Source organism: Paramormyrops kingsleyae, chromosome 3 (assembly GCF_048594095.1).
Source record: "Paramormyrops kingsleyae isolate MSU_618 chromosome 3, PKINGS_0.4, whole genome shotgun sequence".
Lineage (NCBI taxonomy): Eukaryota > Metazoa > Chordata > Actinopteri > Osteoglossiformes > Mormyridae > Paramormyrops > Paramormyrops kingsleyae.
In genome coordinates, this window is record NC_132799.1 from 4360476 (window position 1) to 4381526 (window position 21051).

At 47.9% G+C, this 21051-nt stretch overlaps 2 protein-coding genes across 11 annotated transcripts in view; one reads left to right on the forward strand and one right to left on the reverse strand.

Moving 5' to 3' along the window:
- The window catches only part of kcnh1a (potassium voltage-gated channel, subfamily H (eag-related), member 1a), a 50068-nt gene extending 46028 nt beyond the window's left edge, over positions 1-4040 (forward strand). For 2 of the 3 annotated variants that reach the window (XM_023796380.2, XM_023796381.2), the window contains one exon: positions 198-4040. In XM_023796380.2, the coding sequence (XP_023652148.2) occupies positions 198-1046 (849 nt within the window). In that variant the 3' untranslated portion in view covers positions 1047-4040. The remainder of the gene's footprint in view (positions 1-197) is intronic. The other variant, XM_023796382.2, reaches the window with a different exon arrangement.
- A 743-nt stretch (positions 4041-4783) lies between these two features.
- hhat (hedgehog acyltransferase) overlaps positions 4784-21051 on the reverse strand; it is a 42250-nt gene continuing 25982 nt past the window's right edge. For 3 of the 8 annotated variants that reach the window (XM_072709446.1, XM_072709448.1, XM_072709447.1), the window contains exons 10-12: positions 18832-19033; positions 17585-17729; positions 9105-10505 (exon numbers count right to left, since the gene is read on the reverse strand). In XM_072709446.1, the coding sequence (XP_072565547.1) occupies positions 10393-10505; positions 17585-17729; positions 18832-19033 (460 nt within the window). In that variant the 3' untranslated portion in view covers positions 9105-10392. Of the gene's footprint in view, positions 5411-8970; positions 10506-17584; positions 17730-18831; positions 19034-21051 lie in introns of those variants that run through there. The other 5 variants (XR_011989450.1, XM_072709450.1, XM_072709451.1 and 2 more) reach the window with 5 other exon arrangements.

Sequence of the window (21051 nt, forward strand, 5' to 3'; positions counted from 1 at the left end):
ACCCATCTTCTGCTTGGTCTTGATCTTGGAATTCTGAATTGAAAACATCAGGTATATTTTTCCCTGGGGGTCATTCTTCATTGATGGTCTTGCCTTGGCACATGCCAGGTGAATCTGTAGTAATGGTCTTTCGCTTTAAAGTGTCACAGTTCAAATTGTACTGTTTCAATAACCGCTACCCTATGCTGTCATTTCAGATCGTGTTCCGAAAGATCAGCGATGTTAAGCGTGAGGAGGAGGAGCTGCTGAGGAGGAAGAACGAGGCCCCTCTGAACCTGCCCCCCGACCACCCTGTACGTCGGCTCTTCCAGAGGTTTCGGCAGCAGAAGGAGGCTCGACTTGCAGCGGAGCGCACCTTTGACGAGCTGGACGTGGAGAAGGGGGTTGTGCAGATAGAGCAGGCTACCACCCACGATATCACCCCCCCCCCCACCAGCATTGTCACGGTGACGGAAAGTCCCGCCACGCCCGTGCCCTCGGTCACTGCCGCCTCGACCTCCGGAGCGTCAGACCGTGCCAAACTCCAGGCTCCCGCACTGGGCAGCCACCAAAGCTCCAAGTCCACGGAGCCGACCAGAGGAAAAGGCTGGGGAAGGTTCAAGGAGGCGGTAGGCAAGTCAGATGGTTGGAGCAAAGTGTCCAAAGCAGAATCGATGGAGACCTTGCCGGAGAGGACCAAGTCACATGAGGAGACCTCTCTGAAGAAGACGGACTCCTGCGACAGCGGCATAACCAAAAGCGACCTACGGCTGGACAATGTGGGAGATGCTCGGACCCCACAGGATCGGAGTCCCATTCAGCCAGAGGTGAAGCACACCTTCTACCCCATTCCCGAGCACTCCATACAGGCCTCCATCCTGGAGCTCAAGCATGAACTGAAGGAGGACATCAAAGCCCTCGGTACCCGCATGTCCATCCTGGAGACACAGCTGGGTGAGATGGTGAGGATGCTCAAGGCCAAGAGACCACTGGACTCTCCCCAGCCGATATTTGACATCTCACACCCAGGATCACCTGAATCAGACAAGGAAGACATCTTCTCGTAGAAATCCAACATTGCTTGGCCGTGCAGACGCATCTTGCTAACTGCACTCAGACCCAGGAATTAGCTCTAACTAGAGGCGTCCGAAGGCCCAGAGGCTCTGCGACATGGAGTACACTGGCAAACCATCAGCAGTGGGAGTGGCCCAGGGCCCGGCCCATGATCCTTTGCTCAGCTACAGCACCGCATCGTCGTAGTTGTGGCCTCAACGTGCGTGAGGTTTTTCGCTGGATCACAGCTGTGCTGCGCGTCTGCTTGGTCGCCTGTGTATATATCAGGTACAGGACTGAGGTTTAACTGACCCTCTTTTGTAGAGTTACAGAATTGGGAAAGAAGTTATATTTTTATTTATCAGCCAGGATTTTGAGACAATTTAAACTTACTGGTGTTTCTGAAGAAAACATCATTTTGCTCTTCTCTGTGGCGAGCTAGTATTCTACATGCCATTCAGGACTTTTGATGTTCTTAAGCTCACTGTCCTCCTCCCAGCTTCGATTCGACCATGTGCTTCGGCCTTGCAGCCCCGCGTCAGCCGATAAGATTGTCGAACGAAGCGGAATAAGTCAGAATTAAAAAGCAGAAATTCACGATTAAGGACGCAGAACTTTTCTTGCACATTAGCTCTTATTAGCCGCATGTGGAAGAGGTTGTACCCTGGTTGTCTATAGTTGCTCTGGATGATAAAGACTTTAGAGGTTGAGGAAAATGTGAAGTTAATGATACATTTCCATTACAGATGGGTCTTCCAAATCCTTAACCTCTTCAGCATCCTCAGAGCAAAGCATGGCATGATTACGAGATGCTTACCTGCGTCTGTCCCCTGTGGCCTTGTACGTCTTTAACCTTAGATCCATGTGGAGTTTAGAAATGCAATCACAGCGTTTTGTTTACAGATGCTAGTTACTAGGCTGGGTTATCAGAAGCTGCTCCATTTTCTGAGTGCACCTCTGTGGACAGGTAATCAGGAAAGGAGTTACAGGGTCACGAATGGTGGTGAAGTCAATTATGCTTTGATTGTCCAGTCTCTGCTTTGCCTTTCAGCCAAACATTTTCTGGAACTGCTTGTGGGGCAGGAAACAACCCAGGCTAGGGTGCCAACCCATTGGGGAGGACACACACACACGTACCTGGAGAAAGCCCCACAGCAAGGGAGAATATACAAGCTCCACACCCAGAGACCTGAACCCAGGTCTCAGAGGTGTGGGGCAGCAGGGCTGACCGCTGCTCCACATGCCACCCCCCTTGCTTTCAGCTCCATACCATGATCATGAAGGTGGTTCACCCAGGACAAAGCCCATTACATGTTAGCATGGTACTGCTGTCCCATATGGGTTAAATGCAGAAGACACATTTCATTGCAATGCTGTTGTGTCAACAATGATATCACTTCAGATATTCTGGTTGCCCCAGTCATTACATTTTTCATGATTTATTTTAGATAATGTAGACATATCACATTTTTCCTGTTGGTCCAGTATGAGAAATTATTAGGATGAGGCTGACAGGCATTGAACGGTTCATAATTACCATGTTCCCCCATACAACCATGAGCTGTTTGCCTGTGAAATATCTGTATCTGGTCCTGACTAAATGTACTATTGTTGAGTAATAATTTCAATTAAGATTTAACAGTAAGGAAGCAAGTCACTAACAGACCTGACTAAAGCACCTGCTGTTCTCAAACAAATTTGTACAGGGCCAAGTGACTAATTTGCTTTATAATGTAACAACTTTAACAACCATAAAGACAGCCAATTCAGAAAAATCAGTGAAGGGGTTTGAGATTTAGCACAGAGGATGGTGAAACGATTCCGAAAAGTAGTCATGTCTGGAGACAAACGAATAAGCCAGAATCATTACAGATCCTGCTTAACGCTAATACCGTTTAACATTAGCGTGTGTTCGTTAGCGCTTGTTAGAACAGTAATTCCCCAAAAACACTTCAGGTTCAAGCGATAAACCCAGAGTCATGAGTACATTGATGCGTTTCATACGAAATGCACCCGTAATACCTAGAAAAGTGTCACAACAGTCACAAATTATGGAACAATTAGTCGAATATGGCCCAAAATACAAGTGGAGTGCTACAGCTCGTTGGCGTCATGAGAATATCCTACTGCTGGGAGTAAGAAATGGAAAAGTCATCTGAGTTTGAGAAAATGCCAAGTACTAACCAGGGACTTTGGTGGTATGGCGTAACGTTTTGCCGCGATGTAAAATATTCCAGAGTGAGACTAGGACTTAACCGAACCAGAAATAACTAGGTGTGACTGGGACCGGTGGGCCTGCTGAGGTGTTACACACCCGGATCAAGAATGAGGCAATATGAACCTGGCTGTTACAGCACAGGTGCCCGTATTCTGGGCCGCTGATGAGCAATAATGCCTGACCAGGTAGAATGTATATGTTCCCACTGCTCCCAATAAAAAGGTGGGATGGGGTTTAAGCATCATGTTAAGCAAATTCAGAGCCAGAAGGGATCAGGGAATAGTGCTTCAAGGAACAGCCTACGCACAGTGATGTTTATCTAAGATAGTGCCGATAATATCCAAAGCCTTTGGTGACACTGTAGTAAAACCTATTTTAATCCATGGTTCTGTGGATGCATTTAGAATAACCCACAGTTTGCAATGGGAGTCAAGCTGCTATAGAAGCGGAAGTAGGAACAGCTGGCCCAGTGTGACCGACAAAGCTGTCCCCCCACCCACCAAAAACAGTGTTAACCTGAGTCGCTGCTGCACTTCTAAACACGCGTATCTGAACATGACAAAGAAACGGACTATTTTTGTGGTCAGCAGTGAAAGCTGCCAGCTAGTGACAGAGGAATGTGACCCTTAGCAGAAAGAGAAAATATGAAGATTATATATATACACAGACAATGATTTATGCACGTCATTGTATCACTTTTTCCTGTATTGAAATTTAACTACTGTAAGCACAAGAGTTTATTTGTAAAGATATGTAATGTTATTTATAATAAACTATTTTATACATGAAAGCTTGTATATATATTTTTTCAGCCCCCCCCCATATGATTAAAATGAATTATTCAACCAGGATTTTGAGACAATTTAAACTTACTGGTGTTTCTGTAAACCCATCACAGGGCACAAGGCAGGAATAACCCAGGATGGGGCACCAACCCATCGCAGGGCACAAGGCAGGAATAACCCAGGATGGGGCACCAACCCATCGCAGGGCACAAGGCAGGAATAACCCAGGATGGGGCACCAACCCATCGCAGGGCACAAGGCAGGAATGGAAGGGGGGGGGCATGCAAACTCCGCACATGTAGAGCTGGGGCAGAGACTCGAACCCTAGTCCCAGAGGTGTGATGCGACAATGCTGACGCCTGATCCCTAAAATTTTAATATATACTTATTTATCCCAATGCAGTTTCATAACACGGAATTGAGGGACCAGGCAGCCAGACACAAAGCCCTGCATGCTGAGGGTGTTTCAGTTACAGACAGGACTGCCCCATACCTGCAGAGTCACAGTCAGGCCTAATTATGAGGGCATGTCATTCACATAGGGGGAGCTGGGGAGACGCTGAGGTAGGCGACTGCTAGCACCCCTTGTAACAAATCTGGGAGCATACGTAATTAACTGCAACACCCACAGCTTGCACCAAACCAGGCAACATCCTAATAAGGCAGCATGAACAGCAGCATGTGACGTCCTGACAGCCAGCCTGACACGTCACCGACAAACCTCCCCAAAAGGAATAGAGCCCTTACATCTAATACGGGAATTTAATTCATTTCTACATCACTAATCCACTTGTAATAGGTTTGCATTCTTACAATAAGCTGTTTAAAACCTAATACCCCAGTACGTTCTACAGACAGACGTGTCACATAGATGCTAGAAGAGTTGTAGTAATTAGATAGGATTTCTCTTTAACCCGCTCCCTAATCTGATTGGCTCCCCAAAGCGGCTTATCCCCTTTAGTGTTACCAAACAAATGCACTGGATTGCCAGGGCTGCAAATCCAACGATTGAGGCGTGGTCCCCTTAAATCGCGTCACTGTGCCAAACAATTGAAGACAAGCCACAAAGGAATTAAGTAGAATCAATGCCTTGATACAGATGGAAATCATGGTGCACGTTGTGGTCATCTTGAAATTTCCAGTGGGGGGCAGTGTTTTGTGTAAGTGATGGGCTGCACAAACGCCCACTGTAGAAGGGGGATTCACAGAGCTGACAGCACCAGCGTAGCGCTACATCCTGGACCACGGTGCTTCCAGTCCGAATCCAGAGGGCCCATGGATGGCGGGTCTGCTCAGAGTCTCTCGTCCCATTCCAGTCCGATTTGTGCGTAGCAGTACAGGAACAGCAGTACTGGTGGAAATACTGTGGACCAGCCTGTGGGCAAAGGGGAACAAACATCAATGTCCCTGTTTCTCCGGATGATAAATCAGGAGTTCAGAACCTGATACTGCAAGAATCGAATGGCTGGATAAATGGGTGGGTGGGCAAGACGATCAATAAGAAACCTCTCACAAATTAAACTTCATGACAATTTAATCTTCCATGATGATTCATTAATGGAACAAAGACCACAGTGTTAAGCAGAAGTATGGCCTGCAGTGATGATATATCACACATACCATATTAACATTTTTAATAGTTGCATATGGTAAATAATAGACAGGGGATAAATGGTACATGAAATATTTCGCGGTCCGCTGCAGAACCCAAAACCACAGAGTCTCCTTAAGGGCCCTCAGACGAAGCCTTAAAAAACCGTAACCCCGGCAACCGCACTCCTCAGCATTCCATAGAGACGCCGCATCAGACTGTCTGACCCGCGCTATGGGGGAGTTAACACAGACAATGCTATTTAACATGTAGACTCTGTGCGTCCTTAATTACATAAGCTAATAATCTGTCGGGAGGTTCCAGCGTCAAGCCGCTCAGTAGCAGCGGTGCGTTGCTGTGGAACACGATGCTTTGATGCGGCGTTCTGTGTCGTGTTAGCAGACGGGACGTTTGGGGAGAGATTATGATTAACCGCAAGCACCACGGGCAGCGGCTCGAGAAGCGAAAGCCCGCCGGCAGGAAAACTCGCCAACAAGGCCCAGTCACCATATTATGATGCCACTCCCTGTTTAAATGAATGCATCCTGGAGCAACAACAAACAGGATTAACACAGTACAATAAGAGTGACAGTTTAATATCCTGTGTTGTGGTGTGTTACTTCTTTACTGGATCACCACTAAAGCGGGTTCCCCCCCCGCCCATTCCTGCCATTACACACAGGGTCCACACACCCTAAGGCCTCAAACTACAAACCAAATTGTTCAAAATATGGCCGTGCACTCGCTCTGAAAAGGCGGAGACATGATCCGATTAACCCATTATAAACCTGCTTAAAACTAAGTAGACACCTGCTCACCCACGTGTTCATCCACTTCAGAGAAGCTATCAGTCACACCATGGTCAAAAGTAGTGATGGCCAAGTGAAGCTTCATGAACCATTTGCTGTATTTTTTTACCCCACTAGATGGTGCTCTTGGCTTGCTTTGGGGCATGAATTGAGCCCTTTTATGAACAGAAAGCAGCCAACTATCGGGGTCAGAAAATACAGCAAATGGTTCATGAAGCTTCGTTAGGCCATCACTAGTCAAAAGCGTATTGACGGTTCAGCCACCCCCACAGCTCCCAGATCAGGGAGTGGCTAACCCTGGCGAATCAGCTGACACCACACCCAAGACCCTGAGCAGTGTCCCTGACAGCAGGAAAAGGCAAAAGGCTTCAGACCGACAGGCAGATCCTGAACAGCCGTGAGCTCTTGTCTGTGCCGGGGAGAGATCACGCTCCCCTTTCACTGGTGTCTGTTCCTAAGCCCCCAGGACTAGCGGTTCTGCTGGACTTTCTCCCTTTCATGTGTCGAACTGATAGTGCGGCTTTCATTAAGCAGCACATCCTTTACTGTGGTCTTTTCATCTTCCTCGGTGTAGAAGTGCTCGCCGCCGATGGGGTGAGCTCCCGCTACATGGGCTGTTTGTGACCCCACCTCTACACCAGCTCCTCAAAACCACAAAGTACCCCAGCACACAAGGTCCACACTCAACCCTTTAAACCCACATACTCCAAAAAAATGCACCTCTTCAAATTATTACTAAATATAAATCAAAAACAAAGGCACGACTAACAGTATTTGAGTGACCCTATTACCGCCTATAACTTTCACATTACACACACACGTGCATGCGCACGTTCACCATGTGATGTCTATCAATCAAGAAAAATGTAGGTGGAGAATCATTTACACAGTTTACTGCCTACATTTAAGAAAATAAGGACAAACTACGTATGGAAACAGCTGCTTAGTGCTGCCTGATCATCTACGGACAGAGGCTTAGAGGCCTGAAGGGCTCTCCCCAGAATCCCAGCCCGTGACACACACACACACACACACACACACACACACACACACACACACACACACACACACACACACACCCTTGCAGATTGTAAAGCAGGGGCATAACAAAAGCGAGTCGCTACTTTCACTGAGCGCCATCCTTCTGGAAAAGAGAGCTGAACTCTTGGGGTCGACAGCGTCTTACTCTCCGCGGTTTCAGCTTTATAGCCGCGTGTGGGCTGCTCCAATCCGCCGTGTTTGTCAGGCGAAAGGCCGGTGCTGGCCGCGCCGCTCCTTCCTCTCACTCCACAGTGGAGGAATCAGAGCTCTCCGAACAGCAGCACAAAAAGATATCAGTTAATGAGGCCACTCCTCCACTGCTCCTCCAGACTAACGCAGAGGCACCGTTAAAGCACTGCCATAAGATATTAACGAGCCAGCCGATGGCGAAGAAGATGTACGGCAACAGAGTCTGTCTCACTCCACGTCCCTCGACTGCTGACTCATCAGACCATTACATTTATTTGCGCACTCTTGAACGGCACTATTGCACTTTTTGAACATTTAACGACAACACATTATATATCAACCTGACTGCGTGTGACCTTGTCTTAACTGCAGGGGTGTATACAGGGGTGGGGCCACATGGGCACTGGCCCCATGTGATAGCTGATTGGTCCCCAGAGTGCCCCATTCCCTGTCATTCACGCAATCAAAACATATCATTGGCTAATCTTAAAGATGACCTGTCTGCATGAATTATGGCCCCCCTTATACCCCCAGCTTAAAAAAAAAAAAAATCCTAGAATCACTCCTGCTTAGCTCTGTATGTATGAGAGCCACTGACAGCTGGAGACAAATTCAGTGTGTAAGAACATACTTGGCCAATAAACCTGACTGATTCTTTAAAAAGAGGACAACTCTGCTTCAGGTGTCGAGGCTGAATCTACACTCCCATCCTTCAAACTTATACCTTCAAATGAGGAAAACACAAGCACCAATATGATCCTCACAGTTCACAGTCAGCTGCCAAGGTAACACTTTTAAATCCCAATTTTCCTCCAAAAAAAGAAGATGGGAACAGCCGAAAGCCGCCCCCCCAAATGATAGCAGTGGCCAGAGGGCCCCCCCCCCGTCTCCCACAGCCTCGCTTCCAGCTAGCCAAGTCAAGCAGATGGATTCTTGTCAGAGAACTGTTTACCTGGCAAAGATGCACAACATGAAATCATCACCGGATTCATTCACCTGCTCCCTCTGGGTGACAAACACAGCAGGACACAATGATGAGCCAATATGAGATCTCCACCCAAATCAGCTGGACTGGACATGCCAGTCCGGAAAAAATCTAATTATCTTGTTGCAGTTGATTAAAATCAACTGGCCCTCATGGGTCGGGTAGGTTAATCAAATGTGAAATAGATCACCCATAACAAAAGACCCCTGGAAGGCAGTGAAGACACAAAGACGAGATCCACCAGCTTCCTCGCACCCGTGTCTAGACTGTCCCCCCCTCCCCTCCGCACACCCACCACCGCCAAGTCACAACTGCTATACTCAGAGACAAACCCCTGCTCACATCAACACTAAGAAACATTCAAAAACACGTGGCTTTGAAATACTCCTTAATTCCCATCGTCCTTCATAAAGGAAGCACACCTGCATGCCAAGCGGCGGAGCGCGGTCTCCGCCGTAAATTCACGGTGCCGATAAGCAGCACATCGGACGCCGCGCGTGCCAGTAGCTGAGGCCAGGTGCTTGTGTGTGCCCACGTGCATGAACGGCAGGCTGACAAAACGGCTGAAAGCTAAATGTAATCACATGAATGTCGTGGCTGGACTATTATCTGTTTGTATGAAAACCTCAGGCTTTTTTTAGTCCTTTTAAATCCTTGGCTATTCTTCAGTCTTTCTAGAACCTTCCAGCCCCCTGCCACACAGATCATTGGCCTTCTGTCTGGCCAGTTCTACCCTATCCGCTTGATCATGGTCTCGGAACAATGTCTGGCAGACATAGCTCTCTTCCCTGTAGGTAGGGGGCGCTGTTTGGCTGCCAAATTGCCTTTGGTCCTCAGTACTGATGTGGGATTACACTGAGACTGTCACCATACTCCTCAGACACGTCTCACTAGACACTGCTGTCAATTTCACACTGGAGGCCAGGTTTCTATCGAGGGCCGATGGCACAGTTAATCCGACAGACGGTGGGGACTGCCAAGCTCTGGACACCAGCCTGCCTGTTAATGTCGACACCGAACCCGTAAAGTCACTCACAGCTACCCGGCCTTACAACCAGTGGCCTTCAAAAGGCAGCATGTCCCCAAAGTCCAACCTGCAAGTGTCCCTGGAGTTCCCATGGCAATGGAGCTCAGAGAACAGGTAAACGGATGTCCTCGCGTCACCTCACGCCTATCGCAGCCATTTCTGCTGCCTTCTTTTGAGGCCCCATCCCTGAGTGTCCTGATTGGATGATGCTGACCAATGGAAACCGCCGTGGCTGAGCGGCACTGCAGGGCACGGAACAGGTGTAAGAATCAGCAAAACAAAATGTGCTTCTGGGAATGTTTTTGCTTCTTCCTTTTTTTTTTATCCGAAGGCATGTCCATCTGTGAAGACAAGAATGTGATATGGGTCTACCCTTCAAACACTGGCATTCAGCTTCAAACTGGAAAACCATTAGACGAATTACACACACGAATCTAGTCAGAATTTGAATGACTCTCTACTTTACACAATATGGGTGCTTCAGTGAGAAGCATGCTCTGCTTCAGCTACCTACTCAGTCATGTAATCCTAAGAGTCATATTTAGACAACTATAAAAACGTTTGCCTGCATCTGTAGTAATAGGACACGTAAATGTGATTCTGAGACCTTGAGCAACACTTCAGCTTAAGGACGGGGGAAAAAAAACACAAATAAATAACTTTGATAAAAATGCTGAGATGTCACTCCTGTGTCACAGCGCAGCCGTCCGGGACTCTACTCCAGACATGATGGCGGGGGCCGCAATCGAGGAGCAGGCAGGCAGGTCCAGAATTTAGCGGGTGCCATGACCATCTGGCAGGGAGACGAGTCACAAGAGGCAGTGCGAGCTAGAGAGGGAGAAGGAGCGTAGGGAGAAAACAGCGAGTAGAGGGTGTATAGGGTGTGAGTAATGGCCGGTGGGCTTGTAGCGGGTGTGTATTGGGCATGAGGCGAGCAGTGAGTAGGGGGCAGTGAGCAGGTAGCGGGCATGCGGCAGGCAGGTAGCGAGTGGGTGGCGGGTAGTGGGCAGGTAGCCAGTGTGTGGCGGGCAGGTATCTGACAGGTAGTGGGTGCATGCCAGGCGGGTGGCAGGCAGGTAGTGGGTACATGGAGGGTGGCAGGTAGGTAGCAAGCTGGTATTGGGTAGATAGTGGGCGTGTGACAGGCAGGTAGTGAGTGCATGGCTGCGGCCTGGTAGCATGCAGGTAGGGGGCACGTAGCATGTAGCAGGCAGGTAGCAGGTGTTTGGCGGGTAGAACGCAGTTAGTGGACACATGCACAAGACCACGTGAACCAGCACAAAGACTGAACACTGAAACAATCAAGAAAGCGATTCAGTAGGTAGACAGTAATAGGGATTAAAAAAGATTAAAAAAAACTATTTTTTTTGCCTTTCCAACAACTTTGAGCAAAATGCATCTTGTCAGACACACAAAATGGATTCTTCCTGCCAGAGTCCCACAGACAAAACTGTCCGAAATAATCAGTCTACAGCAGAGCCTGTCTTGATGTTTCACAATCGACGGGGCGTAATTAGATGTTACCACCACAGTGTGTGTGATACTGAGTCCCCAGATCAACTTCTGTTTGCCCTAAAGCCAGCTCCAGCTTTATGCTTATTACTCAAACACTGCTTTCTTTCAGGCCAATTTGACAAATGGTCATTTCTGTAATGAGTATTTATGGGGTGGGCGTAATGCAAAACAACAATCAGTAGAGTAATCCGAGCAATCACAAAGTGATGATCAACTAGGACAGTACAGCTGCTGGCTGACTCAGTGGCTGAATACAGAGCGTCCTTAAAGAACAGCCAGACGTACCTCACTGTGTCCAAAATGCAAGCAAATGCATGGTGAATGGGGTCTATTGAGCGGCCTAATATTTGCTCATAATCACGTTCTCTGCGGCTAGATGTGACCGGAGAAACTATAGCTCCATCCTGGAAGGCAAACAGTGGGGCAGCCTGAACACGCTCTCTCTCCACAGGTACAGAAAAGAGTCCTTTTCTGCGAGTCACGTTGGGCACCGCCTCCACCGTCCGGCCCAGTCCTACCCGAGACAAAACACGGGCAGGTGGACGGAAATGGGGTCGAAGCTGGAGTTTAAGATGGTGTAGGCTGTGTGGGGAGGGGGGGGGGAGTTCTAAATTAGCGGTGATCTTAGCAGGGATGTTCTGTTAACATAGCCAGCGCTGAAAATGCCAGTTTCTTCCAGACCAGACAAAAGCTACTGAACAATTATGACATTAACATAATTCTATAGGATCAAGTAGCGGGATTTTAAAGAATTGCACGGCTTAAAAATGAATATTCTCCCATAACATTATTCACATTCTTTTAAATGGACTTCCTACAAGTGTGTAAAACTCATACTCATATAGTGTGTAAATCTGCATTTACATACGTAAATGCAGATTTAAAAAGTTTTAAGAACCTGCTGCTATATCGCAATGCAGTACGTACATTATATGCACTAAAACACATCATTTTATTTATATATGATTTATTATTTTGATTGCCCTGCTGGTTTCACACGACACGCCAAAGTTACTTCCTAGTATAAAAAACCACTTGCTGATAAACAATTCTGAATGTGAAATACTGCACAGATAAAGGGTGTGACCGGCACTCAACCCTCTACCACTTTAGCAGTTTGCGCAAAATCGTCAAGATTATTACAGCCGCAGAATTAAGTCCACTGTAGGACGCTGATAAGAAGACTCCCTCTGCACGAGCAACAAGACTAACAGTGTCATTATTAAACTTATTCACGCACTCCAACTATGTACACGTCTCCACATCTGTATATATGCACTCAAAAGAACATCCACACAACTCTGCAAAATTAAACTGCCATAAGAAAGATACGAGTAATAGTCTCATGAAGGCGTAGGTACGGCAGTCCCCACAAAGACGATGATGATGATGGAAGAAGCAAAGAGGAAAGTGGATTACCTCTTTTGGCACCGTCTACCTGCGGCTCTATCTGCAAGCCTCTGGCGCAATGCAGGCTGTTCCTGTTGTGTGTTTAAGACTGACCATTAAAATAACATTTACTGAATGAATCACTTTCATAGAAGGAAGAGTGATTCAATACACAGCAAATGTTAATTTGGGGGGGAAGCCCAACAAAGCGTGCTGGTACAAGACACCAGAAATGGATCTCTCAGAAAATCTCTACCATAAAAGACCGTACATAAACCATGCCGACGCCCCGCTAGGGCGTTAAACATCCACACTGCGTTCAAGGGAGCGACCACTGACCAGTCAGAATTATCTTTCCAAGCAAATGTGAAGAGTCATATCAGAGAAAGATCTAACAACATGGTTAACTGGCAAAATTAAGATCTACATGTATAAAGATTTAATTCATACAAACATACTTAGGTCTGAATTACCAGTTAAGACCCGATGTGACTACTCCTGGAGAGGATGGTCCTTCCCCAACCCAACCCCCCCCCCCCCCATTGCAGTGTTTAATGGCTCTTAGGTCACATATCCAGCCCCTTTCCCTAAAAAAGGGCCTCACACGACCCCTTCAGCAGCACCTTCAAAATCCTAGGATCCTGGGGGGCACAAGACAGCCCATAATACATACACAGGAACCAACCTTATCATCTGGCCTCTAGTGTCCCCTCCCCTGTCAATCAGCTTTTACCTGGGGCCAGTGCCCTTGTGGCCCCACCCTTGAACAGCATGATCCCACTCTAGTAGAAATGGGCTGCCCTTCCCACACGGCCCGCCCTTCCCTTCCCACACGGCCCGCCCTTCCCTTCCCACACGGCCCACCCTTCCCTTCCCACACGGCCCGCCTTTTCCACACGGCCCACCCTTCCCTTCCCACACGGCCCGCCTTTTCCACACAGCCCACCCTTCCCTTCCCACACGGCCCGCCTTTTCCACACGGCCCACCCTTCCCTTCCCACACGGCCCGCCTTTTCCACACGGCCCGCCCTTCCCTTCCCACACAGCCCGCCCTTCCCTTGCCACAAGGCCCGCCTTTTCCACACGGCCTGCCCTTTCCACACGGCCCGCCCTTCCCTTCCCACACCGCCCGCCCATCCACCCTCCATGCTGACCTGCCTGTGCTCACGGGAATGACATCAGTAACACTGGAACGCTACCTAATGCCATTATGTGGGGAGGATTCAAACATCACGACAACGTTTATAAAAATATAAATATCATAAAATATAACATGCTTTTTGACAATGGCCTGAAGGAGCTGGAAATAACGCCACGTGCTATGGTCTGCCTCGAGTAAATAATTAAAAATGTAGTTATTTATAAGTTTCTTCTCAATGACAGATTACACAAGCAGTTACAAAACAATAATAATAAAGTAATAAAATTTCCATTTCATATCAATCACTGTTCAATAAGCATTTTTTCACAGCATTGAAGTAATTTGCCTTTTTTTAGTCGTGGTTTTGTTTCCATTAATGATGTGTCAGGAAGGAAATACGGCAAACGAAACCTCATTCAATGCTGGGGCCAAGAAAGCACTCTTACCGCCTTGAATAGAGCACTGGAATTAATAATTCATCGCTCGAAAAAACAAAAAGTTAATTCATATCTATGAAAGAAAATGGCGTGACGTGGCATACAGTCTTCATCATCCATCGCGGCCTGAGGAACGACTTAAACAGGCGCGGCTTCCGTCCGCCTGAGTAAGCTGAGCTCTGACAGATGTGGACGCGAACCATCCAGCGACACGACCCACTGAAACCGCGACGTGTGTTTATCCGTCAGCCACGTGGGGACGTCTCACTCACCCATCATCCAGATTGCGACCCGTAGCATTAAAGAAGAACAGGAGTGGGGGGGGGAATAACATCCAAGCCACACAGGACAAAGTGGATAGTAACTAACAATTTGTCTTGTAGGAGGTGCGGTTTTCGCCTAGAGGAGTGGTGGAGAACATGATCCATGGAGGGTTTTTGGGATGATCTCGCAATCAGCCAATAACAGTTGAGTTGAGAACCACTGTTTTATTATTGGCTCATTGAGAAGTGATCCCAAAAACCCGCACCGGCCCTCCATGGAACCGGATCCCCACCGCTGGCATTGAGGAAGGCCATTCTAACCCTGGCCTGCCCCACCAATGGCAATGCCGAGTCGCTTTCTTTGGCATCCGCTCCAAATCAACATATTGTCTGTACAAATGATGGTGTCCATTCATTCCCTGAAAAACTCTGAAGGAAGCCAGCTGCCCGCAGGCCGACGCAGCTCACCAGGGGCAGGTCGCCCGTGTGCCAGTGCTGCCAGACGCCCGGAAAACACCTTTTAAAAATGATAATAACTGATGAGACAGATGCTTCCCTGGGGGATGCTCTCCAGCCTCTTCAATGTCAAAGGCAATGGGTGCAAAGTGACCGTTTCCAACACCCCCCACCACCACTGACAGTAACATTAAGGGGGAGGATGTGACCGAAGGAGAGAAGATCCCGCATGAGCACTTTTCCCCGGAAGCATGAGTGCCAGGACGGCCTGCTCAGCTTCACGTTGGCATCTGTTTCCTGCCTCGGTACCAAGCATATCTGCTCCGGCTGCGTGGCAGGGGCACCATAGCCCAGTGGGGGGGGGCGACCGGGTGGGGAGTCTCAGAGGGGCGTCGATCGTCCGCGTTTTAATGCCAAACGAGGACACTGACGTAAATGTTCATCTTTAATACAAAGCAGATAAACTCAGTTCCGGTACATCTCGTATTTAATGCTCAGTCCTGTGTTCGGTTGACCATATGCCTGCTGTATGGAAATGCTAGCATAGATGGGCAAACATACAAAAATAAGGGAACACAAAGAGCAGAGGTTAGCGTTTTGCTCTACAGAGCTGGAGCAGGGCCACAGAAGTCACCTTCTGGTAGGACACACTCACGGCGGGGACGCAGCCGCACAGAGGCACCCCAGCCACAATTGGCCGCCTCTATAAAACAAAAACATGCGGGATCCTCGGATTGCCTCAAACTGCCCAGCAGTGGGCGACGCCCACCGCCTGCGCTGGCCTCCGCACCCCGCGTCTGCGATGTTTTGTCAGGCGGCTGCAGGTGCAGGTCCGCCCGCTCAGTACCACCTCAAGGCGCAGTGCTAGCAGAGCGAGCGCACTGCTAAACATCACATATCCTCCAGTGAGCGCTGACACGGCCGGCACTGGACACCCCAAATGAAAGGCGGAATATTCTGCAGTGACGGCACACGTCAGACAGGTGCATCAGAATTCTGTCGTTTTTGCATGTGCCACCTTGCTCTCCATTCAGACAGACACACACACACACACACACACACACACACACGAGACAGAAACTTGAGGTCATAGTGCACAATCAGTCATTTATCCGGCGTCTCTGGAACAATTATAGGGGACCCTTACCAGGGGTGAGGGAGGACCGAAAAATAAAGACCCAGCCATAGAAGCAGAAATCTTACTTTATCTAGACACAAGAAGTTTGCCTTGCTGACCTTGAATCGGATTGGCCAGTTTTTACAAAAGAGCAGGATAGCATGGCAGGTGAAAACGAAATGTAATGGGAGCTTCCCACGTTATCCGCAAATCCTCCACCGCCTTAATGTAATTTATATATAAAACATCCTGCCTCCACCACACAAAGCCGGCCAATTGGATTACATCAAGGTGAAGGGGTGTGTGTGGGGGGGGGGGGGTTACATTCCTAGGGGTAACAGGCGACAGGGCAGAGGGGGTCATTCAGTCGATAAACTGCGGGAAATTGCTCCACACTTTCGCGTGCCAAGGCACGCAGTGGGAACCCGTTTCGACCAAAGGGTCAGTTTCATGGAACTTAACCGAAACCTGACAGAAGACAAAGGCATGTTTTTGGAAGGCAAGTGGCAAAATCACCATCAACATGGCCTCCTTTTTCCTTCTTCTTCCTTGTGTTATGCAAGGTTTAGTCGCTACGGAAGTACAGAAAGACGCGGTCAGGCTGCCGCACTAGGTACGTACAACCAGATCCTGGAGACGACTCAAGAATCCTTCATCGCAGAGGGGGAAATTAAGAGATGCATATTCACAAGTCACACACCTACAAGTGCGCCTGGAAAATGAGCGGTTGCATAACATCATATGGCACCTTCGCTGTTGCCTGGGGTACGAGGAGGTTCAGTTATATTTAACTGCGGGTATTTACAGTGTCGTGAAATGTTGGAGCCCCTGCATATAGACCAGCGGGCCTCACCGTGGGGCATGGGGGGGGGGGGGGAATAGGAACCATTAAGCTGACAGTGTGACTCAAGTCTATAAAGTAAGTAACTCAGACCCACTGCCAGGCTGCTCACGACAGCAGTTACCCCCTCCCTGAAGTTTTAAGGACAACTCAAGTCCTACGTGTGGAGCGGCTTTGCGGTGTCACTCAGACCGAAAGGCATTATTTATAAGTTATAGATTCCATTTTTTTCACAAAATAACCAGACGGCGCCCAGCCTGATGCCATAGCAATAACCCACAATGCTCCAGTCCATTACATCTCTGATCAATGGCATCACATCATTCACAGAAAATGACAGATCCATTAGACTGCAATATATTACATTCTTCGGATTCACACATGACCAGGGAGATGGATGCCGAACCTAGTAAACGCCTGGTAATTCTTTTTCTCGAAGTCACGACAAATAGATTGTGATGACAAATATATACAAGGACAATGAAAATCACAGGATGCCTCAACGATCCATGCGATTAAGAATACAGCTTAAATATTAGCCAGATAGTAAGAGTTGCACCTTACAGTTAGAAGTATGATGCTTGGGGGGGAAACCATGACTCAATTAAAAATGAACGTTTGCAATAAAGTGCTTGTTTCCACAATATTAAAGTACGTGTCCTCAATAGAAACTGACAGATATTGGGCTCAAGACAAAGAAAACCTAGAGCATTATGGGAAACGAGGCTGTGCATGCCAGACCGCTCACCGTGAATGAAGACGCGCTTCCAGAAGATCTTGCCGACGTGGTTCCCTCCCAGGAAGACCAGGTTGGACAGGATGAGCATGGCGGTGGAGAAGGCCGACAGGAACGCCTGAGCTCGTCTTCTCATGGGCGGGGACAGGCAGTGCTGCTGTGGCCACAGAGACCCATAGTTAGCCATCTAAAGGGGTAAGGAGGTTCTTCACAGGAGCTGCAGGGGCTCCAGACATAACAGTTAGAACCCCAAGAATACCCCGTCAAGGGGACCTCAGTGGTAGTAGAGCTACATGCAAATTTAATTCACAATTCCAGTTTCAATCAGCTTCACCCTAATTGGACTAAATCACATCCAATACGATATACAATTTCAATTTCAAATCAATCTTAAACTGAGCAAATTTGAGTAAATCCCATTGTTTGCCGCAGATTGCAGGTGTGCAGCAGAAATAAATCAGTCCCCTTCAATTTCCTGCAATGCGATCAAGTTAAAAATCATCCCTTATGAGTTCGCTTAGCAGGGTGCATTTTTAAATGGCCATCTCGAGACAGGGACAGCGAGCCGGGAGGAAGATTCCAGCAAATCATCCATCACCGTGTCACGGAGGCACACAGGCCTGATGGACGGGAGCAGATAAACCATTTCCCTCCCGGAGTAAGAGACCGAAAACCTTTTCACTGGTAGCATGGCGACACGTACACCAGGTAGCCCCAAAGCCAAGGGGCAGAGAGCCCAGCTAAAAGCTGATTGGCCCCCAGAGATCTCTCTGTACTGTCACCCACCTACCAAAAACATAGGAACGGCTAATCAAAAGGTCCCTCTGTATGAATTATAGCCTCTCATGCCTTCCACCTTAAAAAATCCCAGAATTGCCCATGACAAAATTAAACATGGATCAAGTCATTTGCAAAGTTTCAGCATGTTTAAGATGAACAAGATAAATATTTGCATATTTCACACTTAAGTGCATGTATAACACATACTGCAGGCTACAGTGATATATTTACACCTCCTGGTTCAGGAAGGAGGCAGAATATAACGGTAATAATAATCATAATGACACAATAACAACTACTAGTAATAGTAATAATAATAACCTACTATGTGTTGTGTTAATAACATGTTTTGTTGTACTATAATATTATGAATTTTTGTGTGACTGACAGAGTTGGCAAAATGGATAAAGGACATCTTATCCTATAAATGGTTCCACAGGAGCAGTGGGGGAGGTTTGGCGCCATGCGGGCTCACGCACCACCACCATGGACGCGTAGGACGAGGAGAGCAGAGCTCGCGCCGCGGCCTCCACCGTCACGCTGGCCCAGTTCATCAGGGCCCAGTTCCGCAGGTAGTCGTGGCCGCCATGCCAGAAGCAGACGAAGGCGAAGGCCAGGGAAGTGGACAGCGCCATGCGGAGACGGCCCTTCCGAGATCCCCCCAGAGGGAGGTAGATGTACCTGGGGGGCAGGCGCACATGGAACGGGGGCTCTGTTAGCAGCAAGGGAGATTAGCGGCTGTGCTACACATACGTAGGTCCCTCCTGCTATAACCCTGAAGCACCAGAGCGAGAGAGAAAACATCATGACCATAATCCGATGAGCTGAAGGTCTGAGCTCCAGTGGCACCATAGGTTAACACGGCACTTATATAGCTGTATGACGCAGTTTTCAGTTCACGCCTCACATGGAGCGCATTCTATTTATAGAGTTTCACTGCAAATGTACAATGACAAACATATTGCATAATTAATACAACACAAATGAGCATTAGAAAGAAAATGCATGTACTTAGATATTTTGCATGTTTATATGGATGCAGGTCGGGCCAGCCTGACACTTTCACCCGCTTTTCGAGACTTCGCCAGATCAGCGTCGTCCATCTCCCCCCCACCACGGCAGCTAAAACGCACTGGATCAGTGAGAAACAGGGCAGCCCCCACACCTGCCTCAGCTCCTTCTGCCATCAATAAACGTGACGGCAAGAAAATGTCTCCGTGGAATAAATTTAGAGACTGCTTAACGATTTCTAGGGGTAGAGGAGTGGAAAAACTATTCGACAGTTCAATTAAACAACAGGAAAGGGGGAGGGGGGAGTGAGGCTGAGGCCCAATTTGGGGAGGAAAGATGGGACTGGTTGATGGGGATAAGGAAGCACATGCTGTATTGACTCCATGTCTCCATAGTGATTTTGCACCATCAATATGGAATGCTCAATGGAATGGAGAATCTTGGAGAATCTCAAGATCACAAGGATTTTGCTATCAGCAAAAGCCTCACTGGACGCATTTTATTTAATACAATTTATATTTGAACTTGAAGACAAAAAAAGCAAGAAGCAAACGAAGTTGAATATTTATTGAAACAACAAAATGTATGTTTGCAGCTGCCAGCGTTGCTTGTAGTTTATTAAATTAAACTGGGCCAGGACCATGTGCGGAATGTATGCTTCATTTCCGAAGAACTCAACCCAGAAGAAACCACAACCGATGCAGCGCCAGGTTCTTGCAAGTGCAGGGATACCTAAAGGCTCCTATTAAGCTGAATCTTCATTCAGTCATCGTCATTGCTGGGGAGGGCAGCGTTCTGAGCGAGCCGTTTTGAAGACTTGGACCTATTTCCCAGAGCCAACAGACACCTGCATATCTCTGTACCAGTGCTAGCAATTAAAAAAAAAAACCCTCATTACAGACAAACAAAAATGCTCTAAATCTGTTTACAAAACTCGCTAACATTCTTAATAGGCGTAAGCAGCTGCCAATTACAGCTGGGTACAAAAAAACAAAAAATGGTATGGAGTCTTTGGTCGAACGCTCTCGAGAAGTGGGTCACGTTAAGTAACACCTCATTAAACTGCAGAATTTATTTTTTATTTTGTGTGAATATAGAATATGTGGCAACGCTACAGTGTCGACAAATTAAACCTGCCTTCCAGTAGCCCCCGGAGTCGATTTTCAGGGTGGTAGAGAAGCTCCCTTCCCTTGGTTTGAATGACAAGGGGAGAAAACGGCGGCGTGTTGTCTAACCACTGTGTGACGGGACCTCCTGCACCGATCCAGTCCGGCCAGCCACCTGCACACCTCGCTTTAAAGAACGTACCAGGTACAGAAAAACCTGTCACTATCTCCGCCATTTTCTCCAGTACTGGGGAAAGCATGTTTAAAAAACAGACTTCACTCTCACTCCCAGTTTACCAAGAATACTAATTACAAGCTAAATCACCTTCGTTTCAACCAAGAGAGCAGGACCAGAGAGCCACAGCTAACCGTGTTAACCATCTGTAGAGACAATCCTGGGACTGAGCGAATAACACTGATCACCTCGAGACATTGTGCCGTCCGCGGTGAGGCTTTAATCCACCCTAAGCAGCAGGAAGCTTATTCCTTAGCGGACTGGGAACCAGCACCGTGGAATCACCTCCCACAAGGATTAGTCAACGGAGCACAAGAGTGTGCTGGGGCGAGGATCTGGCATCTCAT